Source organism: Mesocricetus auratus, unplaced genomic scaffold, assembly GCF_017639785.1.
Source record: "Mesocricetus auratus isolate SY011 unplaced genomic scaffold, BCM_Maur_2.0 Super-Scaffold_100004, whole genome shotgun sequence".
Lineage (NCBI taxonomy): Eukaryota > Metazoa > Chordata > Mammalia > Rodentia > Cricetidae > Mesocricetus > Mesocricetus auratus.
The window spans coordinates 80,426,764-80,441,885 of record NW_024429189.1 but is presented as its reverse complement, the minus strand read 5'-3'; the positions used below and the strand labels follow the sequence as shown (position 1 = coordinate 80,441,885).

The following is a 15,122-nucleotide window of genomic DNA, read 5'->3' as shown; positions in this document are numbered from 1 at the left end:
TATCGATCTAAAAACAAACGAACAAGCAAGCAAGCAAACAAAAAACTCTCATTGAATTCCTAATAGTACCTGTTAGGTGTTCAGTGTGTTTCTTGATTCTTCCCCTAAAACTTGGTAAAAAAGAATGTATGAATATACATGTATGTATGTATGCCAGTTTGTGGCTTCGTTTTATTTTCCTAGTCAAGTGCTTATATCACAAATTTTCATAAGTATTTTGGTTCTTTTTGCTGTAAGTATCACAGGCATCTCCAAATTTCCTTCTTGACATATCTTTCAAAGTCTTCTCTTGGCCTGACTAAGGTCTTCATTAGCAGACCGATTTTGCACGGACTGTATTTTTAAACACGCAAACCCGATGGCTCTTTGCAGAGCCGATTTTCAGGCTAAGAGAAGAAATGAACATGCTCACTCATCAGTGGAAAAATATTTACATCATTTCTGTGTTTTTCTCTATCCATTAGGTTGCTAGTTATGACTACAGATGTGCCAGCAGGTTTTTCCCTTAAGTAGGTTTTTGCCTGAAACTGTTAGGGAATTATTTCTTTGCTTAACATTATTTTCCCCTGATTTACTCATCTCCGATGTGCTACAGAAAACCCTTCTCGCTTAGCGATTGCTCTTTCCCTCTTTAAGGCCTTTTCCAAATTGTAACTTTGACTGACTGCCGAGGGTCCTTTTAGTTTTATCCTTCCTGCTATACACTGAAGCAGAAGGGCATCTGAGCTGAAGGAGCCGGTGGAGGGTAAGAAGAGGGTGTCCTGTTGACTACAGGCTCCTGCTGGCTGCTGGCGAGCCGGCCTGGGTTAACACCAATGCAAGGGTCAGCGCCCTCCGAGTTGGGGGCCTCGGGCAGAGCCGCCAAGGCTCTACCTCTGCTTGACCAGAGCGTCCAGCAGCGCCGCTTTCCCCAATGGTGAGGAACCACCTAGTTTGTCGCGATCCGTAGGTTGTTGCTCTGCCTAGCGCAGCTCGGGCTCCTGAGCGTGTGGCTCCACTCAGGCGAAGCTCAGCTGGCTAGAGGAACAGCCCAGACCTAGGGCTAGAGAGGATGAGGAGCTGGGATCCCGGGTGGGGGGGATTTCCTCCCGAGCTCCCCTCTCCAACGGGAGCGGAAAATGTGATTTGCTGTGCATTCCAGGCGCGGTTCCCTGGGGTGACCTCTCCCACCCAGGCGGGCGGAGGGAGTAGACAAAGAGGCGAGGCGGGCGGAGAGGGGACCCCGCAGGGAAGCAGGAGGGGTGCAGTGGGCGGAGGCAGTACCGGGAAAGGGGGCGGATAGCGGGTCCCGCGGCGGCAACGGCGCCTGACCAATGGAGAGACGCCGCCCCGGGCGCCGCGCTTAGCCGGCGGCATTTAAACCAGAGACCCGGAGATGCCCGACACTCGGTGCGCCCTTCGCGGACCTGGAGACCCAGTGCACCGCGGTAGCGTCACTCTCCGTCGTTCCTCCCGCGTCGAGCCGGAGAGGCTCGGGCCGCGGTCGCACGTAGGGCCACGGTCTACAGCGAAGGACTCGAAGACCCACCGCACTGAACTGACAGGTGAGCGCGGTGGCTCGTGTGTGTGTGTATGTGTGTGTGTGTGTGTGTGTGTGTGTGCGTGCGCGCGCGCGCACACACACTCTATGTAGTTAAGGAAACTCCAGGGTCCATACCACCCCAAGTCCCTCTCAGTTGAGGCTGAGCACCTCGGTGCACCAAGGTCCTTGGGTTCCCTGGGGTGCACCTGGTACTTCCTGCCACGGAGGTAGATGGAGGTAGATGCGCGCGGTGACTTCTCTGCGTTGGGTCTGCGGGAAAGGTAGGGAGAGGAGATGTCAAGATGTCAAGAGCGTGCATCCCGTTTCCACTTGCCTAAGCCCAGCAAACACCATCCTAGTTCTTGAAGCACAGAGCCCGCGGGAGTCGTCTGCCAGGACAACTCACGAAGTTGCCCCGGTCGGAGCTCGGGAAACGGGTATATGTGAGCAGAATCCGATCTTGCCGCAAGTGGTAACCAGAGACCGTCTCGAGGGTTGGGCACAGGGCTTGGACTGGGGCGTCTGTAGGAGCGGCGGTCCCAGGGTGGTGAGTGGTAACTGCTCGGGTCTTGAGAATTAGTGGCAAGTGGGTTTGCTGGGATGGCAGATGTGATGGAGATTGGTAAGACAGAATCCGTCCGGCTCAACAACCACAAAGAGTCGGGGTTCCGGTACCTCGAAGCTAGAGTGCTTTGGTGACCGAGGTGATCCCGCGGCACGCGCCACACACTCTTGTGCTAGTTGTGCGCTGGCCTGCGCGTGGCTGACTGTTTTGAGCCTCTTGGGTTCCACGCTCTCATCCGTCTTACTGCAGACGTGCAGGCGCCGGGCAGCCACCACCGACTGGCTCCCACTTCCGCGGATGCCGGCCGATCTGTACCCAACAGGCACTCGTCTCGCTTCGCTGCACATCGCTAGCAACTCCACTCTAAAATCCTATCTGCTCCTTGCTGGGTGCCTAGCCCATTCCAGTGAGCCCTCTCTAGCTCTTGGTGGAAGGCTAGGGTGAAGAAGTCGATGTGGCTGTCCTCTTCTTGGTCCCAGTTATTTGCAGGATTCTAGTTTGGGAAGAGCAAACTCTGTACAGCTCTGGATAGGCTGTTTCCCCTCTGGCTCGCTTTGGCTTAGTGTTCCTATCCCCTGCTCAGGCAACAATCCACCAGCGAGGATGCAGGATGATTAGTCTTTGCTAGGAGCATCTTCTGAGAGCCTAGGCTGGCTCGCTGGTCTAGCTCAGCAGCCTTTTCCCCCTCTTCAGCCGAATCCAAATCTCTACACTTTGATGGAGAAATATAGCCTAGAAGTGAGGGGTTAAAATCCCCTCTTAACTGTTGGAGGGCAGAAAGACGACCATCAGTAGGTAATTGGATCTCTTGGTGGAAAGAGCAAACCCAAGTGGTACGCACGTCTGTTTATGTTCCCCTGAGATGGTGCCAGGATACGAACTGATTAAAACAATCTATTGTGTTCAATGGGTCACCAGGGCTTTAAGCTGTCCCTGCGACTCTAGAGTGGTGGTTTCCTTCTGACTGCTCTTACAAGTTAAATAAATAGCGTAGAAGAGGTTAAGATAACCCCATCCTAGGGTGAGGAGTCTTCTTTCACCCCAGGGCTGCCCTCCTCACCCCCCTTTTTTCTTTTTGGGACGAGACAGGCGGCACAGGGGACTTGGGAGTACAGACTTTTCAAAGCTAAGAGAGAAAAAGATCTTAAGAAAACAAAATCCTCCCTCACCACCTCCTCAACCAAGTCTACAGATGAAGGTGCTTCCATTATTCCATTACTTTCGTTGGCTACAGTGCACAGCCGCATTTGTTAGAAGTTACTAATTATTTAAGGTGTGTGTGTGTGTGTGTGTGTGTGTGTGTGTGTGTGTGTGTTTAACCCCCAGGTCACTGTAGGAATTAGAGTCTTTTGTAAACTTTGTAATCTCACAGCTTTCCCATCTTCTTTAAAGTTCATTTTGAGTGAAATGTTTTGGTAACCTACAATCTATAGGAAATCCAGGTTGGTTATGTGGCTTTCTCTCCAGTGCTTACTTGAGGAAGAACAGAAACATATTAAGTCCTCACATCTCTCAATGTCCACCTCCTGCCCTTCTAAACTGAAGCTCTTAGTGACCTCAGTCTTAATGGTACAGTATTCAAAGTGATAGAATACAAAGAAACCCCATGCCCTAGACTTCTCCTCAGGAAGTGCTTGGTGGCAGCAAAGTTTTGGAGTGTGTTCCAGAATGCAAAGCCAAAGACACACAGGAAAACTCAAGCCTTTTATGTATAGGGAAGGGGAGGGAGGCAGTTAGGAGCAGCAACTGCAGATTTAACTGAAAGGCACTGACCGGGCAAGTGCTACCAGCCCATGTCTTACATCTGCAAAGAATTTTCTTTAGTTTTAACATATGTTCTTAGAAATGCAAAGTACAACAGGAATTCCTGTGACAAGAGAAGTCTTTTCCTTTGCATGCAAACATGAAGATACAAAATAGATAATTATTAGAGTTACAATATTCTTCAAAATTTATTGCATTAGAAAGCAAATCCACATGTTCCTTGTTAAATGTACTGTGCTGGATACCATTGGCAAAGTGACTAAGGACATGTTTGGGGTTAGACAGAACTGGACTCACATCCTGGCTATCCACTTTACAAACTATGTGACCTTGGATGGATTCCTGGTTAATAACAGGAAGACATTATATACCTCATATTTTATCATGACATAACATGGACAGTATTTAGCATAATGCTTGACATCGTAAGGTCTCAAAAATAAGAGGTACCTCTTATTATCAGTGGTTGTGTTGGGTAGGAGAGACCAGAGGGTGATTTTGAATTTAAGCCCAAATCCCACTTTATACTTACATAGCTTCTGTTACAAAATGCAATATATAACTTGGCCATCACTTAATAGTGCTGTTTGATACTTACGTTTTCTAATCATTTCCTAGTGATACAAATATTGTATAAAATTATTAACTTTACCAAAAAATACATGTTCCAGGGAACTATGGAAGCTATTTAACCACCAGGTGTCTCCTCCCCACCCTGTGTAGTGTTGGGTTCCAGCCTGACTTAACCTGAATAGGTGGGTTATAGTTAAGAGATTGCAACACAGGGAATAAAATTTATGATGTGTGCCAATCGTTAATTTTTCTTATCTCCTTGATGTAACTTGTCTGAGAAATAAATAAACCTTTATTCTTATTAATGAATTCTCTAGTTAATTTCTAAAGGCTGATTCTAAAATTTAAAACTAAAGATCTAACCAAAATTAACTTTCACTCTTCCTAAAGATTAAGCCTCAAGGGAAAAAGAAAGTGATTCTTTTAAAATCTGGCCAGCCCATAAAGCATTTGCAGTCAATTCCATTGTGTTTTGTTCAGGGAGAATGAACTGAGGTCATTCTTGTTGCCTGTTATTCAACAGCAACAATGGATGAGTTCACATACAGACATCGGGAGTTCACTGTAATTCTTACCAGAAAACTTTATTTAACTCACCTAGTAGGTTTCTTGGTTAATGGGAGAAACACAATGAGAAGTGTAATGAAAGGAATTTGGCTCCAGAATCCCTAAATACACCAAGAACACTGGAAACAAGTCACACATACCATTTGGATTTCCAACTCTCCATACACTGAAGACTATTCTCAGTGCTTTTGTGGAAATTTCAATAAATTATTAGGGCAGAGGTGATTGCTATGGTATATCTTGCTTGTAGGTGTTTATTCTTGAACAACTAGGGAATTGGGAGCAAGTGGAGGGCAGTGAGGACCTGTTTTAAGGGTTTGTCTTTGGGATAAGTGGTTGGAGGACAGCAGTGAGGACTTGTTTTAAGGGTTTGTCTTTGGGATAAGTGGTTGGAGGACAGCAGTGGCAAAAGAAAAAGAGACGAGGGGGTAGTGAAGCTTGCTGGCAGAGAAGGGTTGCAGAGAGAGCTGACCTCGAAGTACTAGCACATCTAAACAGCAGAAATGCACTGACACCTGCCTGGTCTTGACCCCTTTTCTCATCACTCCTCCCTCTCTGCAACTGGTTTTCAGGAGTTCAGTTCACTGTTTAGCTGTGGGTATCTGCCCCTGCTTCCATCAGTCACTGGATGAAGGCTCTAGGATGGTATACAAGGTAGTCGTCAATCTTATTTTTGGGGAAGGGCATCTAAGGTAGTCTCTCCACTATTTCTTAGAATGCCAGTTGGTGTCATCCTTGTAGATCTCTGGAAATCTCACTAGTGTCAGATCTCTCCTCAAACCTACAATGACTCCCTCTATTATGGTATCTCTTATCCTGCTCTCCTCTATTCTTCCCCAAACTCACACTTTCTGATCCCCCATGTCCTCTTCTACCCTTCAATTTTCCCCAGCTCCTTCCCTGTCTCCCCTTCTCTGGGGTACCATGCATATCTCTTTTAGGGTACTCCCTGTTTCCCAGACTCTCTGATGGTGGGATTGAGGTTGGCACTCCCCTGCTTCATGCCTAAAATCCATATATGAGTATCCATATATGAGTGAGTACATACCATGTTTGTCTTTTTGTGACTGCGTTACCTCACTCAGAATGGTTTCTTCTAGTGCCATCCATTCACCTGCAAATTTTCAAGATTCCATTCTTTCCATTGAATAGTACTCCATTGTGTAAATGTACCACATTTTCTCTATCCACTCTTCAGTTGAGGGGCATCTAGGTTCTATGTTGCTTCCAGGTTCTGGGTATTACAAATAATGCTGCTATGAACATAGTGGAACAGATGTCCTTGTTGTATGAATGGACATTGAAACAGCTGACCTGAACAAGCGGGAGCTCATGGACCCCAGACTGATGGCTGAGAGGCCAGCATGGAACTGATTCAGACCCCGAGAACATGGGTGTCAGCGAGGAGGCCTCAGCATTTTAGACCAGTTTTTAACCTTGGCATCCAAATGGACTTCGGGAGCCCATTTCACATGGAGGGATTCTCTCTCAGCCTGGACACATGGGGGAGGGCCTAGGCCCTGCCCGGGATGGTATGACAGACTTTGGAGATCCTCCATGAAGGGCTTCACCCACTCTAGAGAGTGGGTGGGGGGTTGGGGGCACTGGTGGGGGTCAGGAGAGGAGGGGAGGGAGAGGGACCTGGGATTGACATGAGAAGCAAGCTTGTTTCTAATTTAAATAAAAAATAAATAAGTCTTGTGAAATAGGAGTGGTATAGATATATGTGAATATATAGTATATGTGATGAATGTACATATATATTAATATTTATGAGGTAATCATTAAAACTAGAACCCTCAATACTAGAGAAAAAGCTGGCAATTTTTAAGATAGTAATCTATTTTTCTTTCATGCTAAACAAACATTCCTCGATGTTTTGAACATGCATTTAGAAGTGCTTACAGATGAAATGTGATGCATGAAATTTGTCTCCAGATAATTAGGATAAATTTTGGGAAGTATGTAAGGATCTACAAGAAAGAAATATAGAAAAAAGTTGTTTAATGTTCACACTGTATTATATGTACATAAGAATTTTTGTATTATTTCCTTTAGTTCTATGTGTATTGTTAATTTTTTTCTGCAATAGATGGCAGCCATAAAATGGGGGAAAAAGAAATGCTTTAGCAGGATGTTAAGGTGGAGTTTGGAATGAGGAATGGTACTGTCTATAAAGGAGAACCAAAGGGAGATGCTTTCTGGGTGTCATGATACACTCTGAGTTCATGGGAAGCAGCTGAGTGCAATAATGTGAAAAGTTATTTTATGAATGAAATTACTATGGAGTTAATGATTGGATGTGGGTGGCAAGTCATGGGGACCTAAATCTAGACCAGCATTTGGATCGACTTTGTTTCAGCACACTGCTAGAGGTTGTCATGGAAAGAGATGTCCTCCAGGAAATCCCATCTTCTTCATTTCCTGCATACCAGTGATACAAAGAAAATGCTAAACATTTGGTGGAAACATAGGTGCAATTTCAAGAGGAAAAACCCAAAATTCATTGACTGAACAATCAAGACTAGTTGGTAGGGGGCTTGGATAAATGGACACTGATTGGCAGAGCCTGGCTTCAGCCTTGCCGGCGCTGCTTCTTCCTGTACCTTTCTTCAGGTTGACCATCAAAAACACACTGGACACTCTGCTGGAGCCAGAGTGCTGCTGTGGCCTCTGTTAATTCATTTTCTTGGAGGGTTTTTCCTTGTTTGTCTTTGTTTTTTAACTTTTATCCGAAACACTGTAAAGTTTAAGAATGTGAAAGCCTAACAATAAACATTAAATATTTAAAAAGAATAGGCATTTTAAAATAAAAAAATACACTTTCTACATCTAGTAACTCTTAGTTTGAATTTTTCTTTTTTTTTTATTTAGTTGAAAAGCAAGCCTGCTGTAGACTCTTTTGGCTTATGGGGTACACACACATGTATAGGAATGGAGAGTTTTCCAAAATTAAACTCCAAACAATAGTCAACTAATTGTGAATACACTGCTTTATCACTAGGTTAAAATGAAATCCAAAGTATCCTGCACAGGAGCAAATAAGGACTTGAGACCACTTGGAGTTTTTCTAGAAAAAGAAAGACAAGTGTATCAGGAAGCTGTCAAGGCCTGTACTGAGTGTCAGGAACCAAAGACCCTGCAGTTAGCTGACACTTTGACACCACTGATGGTATTTTTGAACACAAAGAACAAAAACTGTGTCAAATTTATGTGGTATCATAACCAATCACTTAACAAATATTCATGAGCACCTACTCTGTGTCAGGCACAGAGGGTCAAATGACAAATTAGCCCACATCAACTCTCAGAATAGATATCTGTTCGATAACAGATGTAAATATGCCAGGAAAAAATGGTTCAGTCTATAAGCCTGAGTCCTGGGTTGGTCTGGAATAATAAATTGCAGTTTTGTTAATGGACATTTGTAAAACAGTATGGTCCTATGACGTTAATTGTCACATGTACTCAACATACATCCACAGTCATCTTTGGGTTGGCCTCTGTGGTTGCGGACATTGAAAGGAGTGAATAGGCTTGTAGGTTATTTTTAGTAGATGTGGAAGAAGATTGTCAGCCTAGGTCTAGGGCCATCTATGTAATATTTCCCTACAATTATCGGTAAATGTGTTTTATTTTAGTTCTTGGCCTTTTATTTTAGATTCTGGCCCTCAAGTGAGAGACATCAGAAACTTGTGAAAATGTCTCAGATTTACATTATAGTTCCTTGGAGACAGAGTGGTCATGGATCAAGTTATCCTGGCCTCTGGAGAAAATCTGTACTATTTTATAACTGGGCTATTTTCATAAGCGATGTTTTATAAGACAAAACAAAGCAATTAATTTTTTTGTTGTGGTGGTCAACATGGCTCTGTTTAAAGAACAGAGATGTTGTGACATAAGCTGACAAAAGCCAGGGAAGCTACAGTTGGAACAGGAGTTAAATGTCACATTATCAGCTCCAAACTTGAACCTGCTCCAAAGTATTAAGTTAATGTTGGAAAAATGATGACATTTAAGAACATTTTTAATGCAACATTCAATTATCTTGGTTTGACAATAGCCTTAGGGTTTGAATGGTCCTCACTTGCCAGAAGTTGTCCCTCAAAGAAGATACATCTTACACTGCTTTTGTCTCTGAAAGATAATTGGTCTAGATAATGATACCAACTTTTCTGGTTTCTTGGAGACTGAGGTTATATTAAATGAGGTTATATTAATGCGCACTTAGTGGTTGTCACATGCAACACTGATATTCAGTGGAGAGAAAATGGATACTTTACAGCTGTGTTCTTGTGGAGCTTACCACAGGCGTGGGGCAGAGGAAACTTTAGGGCATGGCCATTCCTGGAAGAGAGGCTATGAATTTGGAACTGTTCTCATTGAAAAGAAAATCCTTCACTGTTTTAATAACTCCTGGTGTGCCCCATGCCAACTAGTGTTACAGGCCTTAAACTGGGTGGAAAGGCCGACTGACTGAATGCGTGTCTACATAAGAAAGAGTCCCCTTTTCTCTTATTTGCTTTCTTAACTCCATTCACTTTCCTGTCTCACCATCTGTATGTCTTCCAGCCCTACGCCCCCAAGTTGTGTTTCACTTATTTATTGTTATGTGATATGATGCCCTTGTCATATATGACTCCTACAGAGGCTCAGACTTGCTCACAATTCACTGTCAACAGTGCTTTTGATACTTGCGAATGTAAATAGCCATTCACTTACTCTATTGTGCCCATTTTCTACCTTTATTTATTCATTCATCATTATATATTTTAGATGTAATTATCTACATGCAAAATACACATGACATGAAAACAGAGGAAGGGCTATTGGGGGAGGAAGGACATAGGAAAGCAGTGGGAGAGCTAAACATAAAGAAGGCATGGTGACAGATATTTATGAAAATTCACAAGGAAATGAAATCAAATAAAGGTCTACCTGGCCAACTAATCAGACAAAATATTTCTATACATACATATAGGCACATAGGTGAGTGACTGACATATTTCATCACTTAAAAATGTAGAACAATGGAGCCTGGAGAGATGGCTCAGTAGTTAAGAGCATTCTCTGTTTTCCAGATGACCTGAGTCCAGCTCCCAGCACCCACCCTGGGTGGCTCACGACTCCAGCTTCAGTTGATTCTGAGGGCCTCTTCTGCCTTCTGTTCTCCTCAGGGTCACACAGACACACACACACAGACACACACACACACAGACACAGACACACAGACACAGACACACACACACAGACACAGACACACACACAGACACACACACACAGACACACACACACACACACACACACACACACATGGGGGAGTATATATCATGTCATAAAGAATGATATTAGGCATCTCTGACCTCTTGCCTCCAGCCTTCCTCTTAGGTTGCTCTGTCACAGGCTTCCTAGTCTCTCTCCAAAACAGGAACAGCGAGAAACTCATGTTGTCAAATTCAAGAATAAATACAGTTAAGTGAGCATAAAAAAGGTCACATGGAATTGTGTCAGAAGCCAGTAAGGAATTCTCTCGGGAGTTGGTGCAATGAAGAGACAGGTCCTGGCTGTCTTTAAAGCTTGGCCAATTCACTGTGTGACCTATATTAAATTACTCAGTTTGATGGAGGAGAGAGTAATGGGAATAATAGTATCCAATAGCTAGTGATACTGTAAAAGTCAGTACAACTGAAGTGTGTAGTGAGTAGAATATAAGGTGAAATTATTAATTTTTCTTAAGTATCATTCTCATTGTCTGTGTCTCCCCCTTCTCTGCATCCCTTGTCTAGAATGAACCGCACTGCCTACACTGTGGGAGCTTTGCTTCTCCTCTTGGGGACCCTACTACCGGCAGCTGAAGGGAAAAAGAAAGGGTCTCAAGGAGCCATCCCGCCTCCAGACAAGGCTCAGCATAATGACTCTGAGCAGACCCAGTCCCCACCACAGCCTGGCTCCAGGACCCGGGGGCGGGGCCAGGGCCGGGGCACCGCCATGCCAGGAGAGGAAGTGCTGGAGTCCAGCCAAGAGGCCCTGCACGTGACAGAGCGCAAGTACCTGAAGCGAGATTGGTGCAAAACTCAGCCCCTGAAGCAGACCATCCACGAGGAGGGCTGCAACAGCCGCACTATCATCAACCGCTTCTGCTATGGCCAGTGCAATTCCTTCTACATCCCCAGACACATCAGGAAGGAGGAAGGCTCCTTTCAGTCTTGCTCCTTCTGCAAGCCCAAGAAGTTCACCACCATGATGGTCACGCTCAACTGTCCTGAACTACAGCCACCCACCAAGAAGAAACGGGTCACACGCGTGAAGCAGTGTCGGTGCATATCCATTGATTTGGATTAAGCCAAAGCGGGCACATTCAGCCTGTCATAGTCGTGCGGAGAGCCATACCTAAACCACCTGATTCCTACTTGGCTTAAACCTAGAGGTCAGAAGAACCAGCAAGTTGCTTCCCGGCTGGAGGCTGCTTATGCATAGTGTATGCGCATGAGTGTGCATGGGTGTTGTGTATGCTTCCAAACACCAGCAGAAGCAGAAGCAGCCTCTGCTAGAACGCACTTCCTGTTACTCTGCTTCAGATGGTCGGAAACTCCCATACCACTGGACCCAAACTCCCACAGGGGTAGGGCTGTAGTTGGCTTTGCCTTTGTGTCCCATGCGCCCTCCTGGGCACAAGGACTTCATTGAGAATGAATACTAATGGAAGAGGTAACTCCGAGGGCTGCAGCAGACTTGGAACTTTCAGCGCTTGCCCTTTGCTCCCACAACCCATTCCGTCTTTGCTCTCCCTGACATCTCAGTCTTAGCTCATGTCCCTAAAGTAATTCATTTGACCGTGGGTGTAAATGTCTTCCATCTTGTGAAGAACCTCCAGAACGCGGGGAGATGTGTGACGGAGGACAAACGGGATGGAGGATTGACACAGGAATGTTGAGGATGAAGACCAGTCTGGGACAGTGAAATTCAATATTAAGATGGCCAGAGTTTGAAAGTTGTTCTCCAAAACAGTGTGAGCCTTGTTTCAGTGAAAGTATTTTCCTGGTATTTAAAAGAACTCAGATGCACAGAGGTGAAATGTAACCATACACACACACACACACACACACACACACACACACACACACACACACACACCAATTTTCTGTGTCGGCCTCGGTAACCTCCTGACATGAACTGTAACCCAAAGTTAAAAGTGAAATAATGACCACTCCTGTTTTAGAAGTTAAGAGAGTTAAACAGAAAGAAACATGGCCTTCTACTTTGCTTTGCCTCTCAGGTGGACAACTGAGAGTCTTGTACACTGGGATAGGAAAAGACAAAATAAAAACCTCCTTAGCTTAGTTTTGTTGGATTAACATTGCTTTTTGTTATTCCTGCAAAACGCTTCTGAGATGTACAACCTTGTGAGCACATCTGCCAATGAGGAATTGCCCAAGATGAGAGAGCTACCTGCTCCATTTGAGCTAGACACGAATGGGGGCTTTTCTGTTTTGGCTCTTGTTATGAGAGAACCAGAGAGAGGGTGGACTCAAAGGGATTGCATCTGGCTAGGCAATGTCTGGAGGAGAGATAGGGCTCAGACTGCCTTGTTTTAATTTGCTCTTAGAAGGTAATAAGAAAGTTCCATTAGGAAAGCAGAACACTAGGTATAACAACAGGCCATCTATTCCCCTTGGGTCAATTCAGCATTGTAAGAGTTATGCCTACTATGGATGTCCTCTGAATACATCGGGGCTCCCCAAATGCCTACTTAGCATTTATGTATAGGACAAAATGAAAGGTAGCCTTGATATATTTTGGCTTGGCTAAACAATACTCCTTAAGATTGAGACTCTAGCTATAAATACCTTTTTTGTCTTTTCCTCTCAGAGTGACTAGTCAAGTTATGTGTCATTTGGAAGGGAGACATTCACTGCCCATTAAAGCTGCCACAGTCACAGAACCATTGGATGTAAAGAAATATTTTATTTTGGTCTAGCACTGTCCTATGTGACATCTAAATGGAATCCATGCTCTAAGATAAAAACTATCTTGAATTCCCAAACATTGGGTCTAACTTTGAAAGTTTAAAAGTCACTACTGATGACTCCAGAGTAGATGGATTTGTGCGAGTGTAGTCTATGTGTTTCTTTTGTACTGTATGCTCCTTCCCTGAATCCACCACCACAGGATGGGTTTGATTAGGCCCCCAAATGCAAAGGCAAAGTTTTGAGGGTAGTGAAGAGTGAAAAATAAAAGAGGAAGAAACTGAAAATTTAAAACCAGAGACAAAATATGATACTCAGTGCTAAGAAACACTGAGTGTCTTAATTCTGCCACAAACACGCAGTGTTGCTATAAATAATAGGTTGGAAGCCATAGTCACCTTCCAGGAGCTTGTACCACAGTCTCTCATGTAAGTTGGATTTGGTTTAACATAAACAGGATTGCTTCAAAATTAACTTCATGGGAGCAGTCAGCAACAGAAGTAGCCTTAAAGCACATCACTGACCAAAGAGGGAAATGCCAGCCTTCCTTGCAAGACCATCACCTCCTCCATGTCCTCCATCATTGATCAAAGATGCCCTGTCTGTGGCTTGTTTTAGACTCATCAGTGATGTAATGATGTGCATTTTCTCCACCATTTTAGTAGAAATGTTTTATGGTAAGATAGTTGTGATCTTGATTTTGCCTATCAGAATATTTCCAGATGCCAAATATGAATTGAATGCCGTTCTCTTTGTGCTTGGCATTGAAAGAGAAAAACCACATATCTTGTAAGCCTGGGGGCTGGATTCCTTGCAACTGTACTCTTCACAGCTCAACGTTATAAGTGAAAATTTGGAGGAAAAAGGATAATTTCCACCGTGTGGAATGTGAATAAGCAAAAAGTTATGGTTATTTAATGTAATTATGAATTCAAGTCTTTTGGTTACTGTGATTTCAAACATGCTTTCTTTCTCTATTTTATATGACGGCCTCTGAGTTGGGCAAAGAAGAAACTGGCCATTGTATGTTGTTAGGGACTTTTGACAGGTCAGAGAGAAACATAGTATTGTCACATATGAAGAGACATTATTGAGTTAAGGATGAACTTTTATTTTCTAAAATTGGATATTCCTTGAAGATTGACACTTCTGAAACATGTTAGGAAAGACTTTAAATGTTATTTTGAGAGACTTACAATGTGCATATTCAAGCAAATAGCAGATAATGATGGCTAGTCCACAAATACATATGAACAGAACATTTCTAAAAAAGAATTCTGAGCTGAAAGAGTGAAAGAAATTCTATTGTCATTCCTCAAGATATTTAATACCATCTAAACTGTGTATTTAATCTGCATTAATCATTTTAAAAGACGAAGGATTATATAGGCTATGATCAAACTAGTATGCTATGGATGAGGGTGAGGTGGGGTTTAATGGTCTCATAAAAGTTAATTTGGCTCAAGTTTTATGAATCTGTAACTAGAATTTTATTTCACCCTAACATTCTATATAACCTTTGCCAAAAAAGCAATCAATAAATTAAATCTCTTATTTTTGTGTATGTGTGTTTGAATTTAACTGGTGGCCAACTCTCAGCAGGGGCTGGGAGCAGGGATTCACTTGACCCAGAAAGGAGGAAGAAGCCAAGTACAAAGATGGCTCTCATTTGAAGAGGAATCTATTCATTGCACCCAGATCTTCCTTCCTCCCTTCCTTCTTAGATGTATTTGTTTTATGTATATGACTGCTCCATCTTCATGTATGCCTGCATGCTAGAAGAGGGCATTCTATCACATCATAGATGGTTGTGAGTCACCATATGGTTGCTGGGAATTGAACTCGGGACCTCCAGAAGAGAAGCCAGTGCTCTTAACCACTGAGCCATCTCTCCAGCCCCAACCCAGATTTTTCTGATACTTTTTAATTGCAGTAGTGACACCTCAGACCCAGGCAGTCAAAGACAAAGAAGGCTGCTTTGCGACTGAATCATCAGTAGTCTCTCCAAGCACAGTTAGAAGGAAGTGGTTATGACAGAGGCCGGCAGAAAGTAGAGGGCTTGATAGGCAGATGTGATGATAGCCTTATTACAGACAGCAAGGAGGAAAGATGAGGAGAAAGGTTTGAATTTAATAGAAGAAAGAGTTGCAAGGAGGATAGTGAT

General features: G+C 43.7%; 1 protein-coding gene across 2 annotated transcripts; it reads left to right on the top strand.

The window, feature by feature from the left end:
* The first annotated feature begins 1,218 nt into the window (after window positions 1–1,218).
* On the top strand, window positions 1,219–14,512 carry Grem1 (gremlin 1, DAN family BMP antagonist). 2 transcript variants are annotated; one of them, XM_005064768.4, is made up of 2 exons: window positions 1,219–1,544; window positions 10,778–14,512. In XM_005064768.4, exon 2 carries the CDS (start codon window positions 10,779–10,781, stop codon window positions 11,331–11,333), a length of 555 nt encoding a protein of 184 aa, XP_005064825.1. In that variant the 5' UTR covers window positions 1,219–1,544; window position 10,778; the 3' UTR covers window positions 11,334–14,512. The 2 variants fall into 2 exon arrangements, with proteins under 2 accessions (XP_005064825.1, XP_040601946.1); XM_040746012.1 differs by lacking the exon at window positions 1,219–1,544 and adding an exon at window positions 1,697–1,803.
* The last annotated feature ends 610 nt before the right edge of the window (window positions 14,513–15,122 follow it).

Excerpts from the sequence above, each read along its gene's own strand:
- Grem1 (XM_040746012.1), top strand. The coding sequence starts at position 1,754 with ATGGAGGTAGATGCGCGCGGTGACTTCTCTGCGTTGGGTCTGCGGGAA. Across the intron at positions 1,804-10,777 it reads GCGTTGGGTCTGCGGGAAAG|AATGAACCGCACTGCCTACA; the intron begins GTAGGGAGAGGA and ends TCCCTTGTCTAG.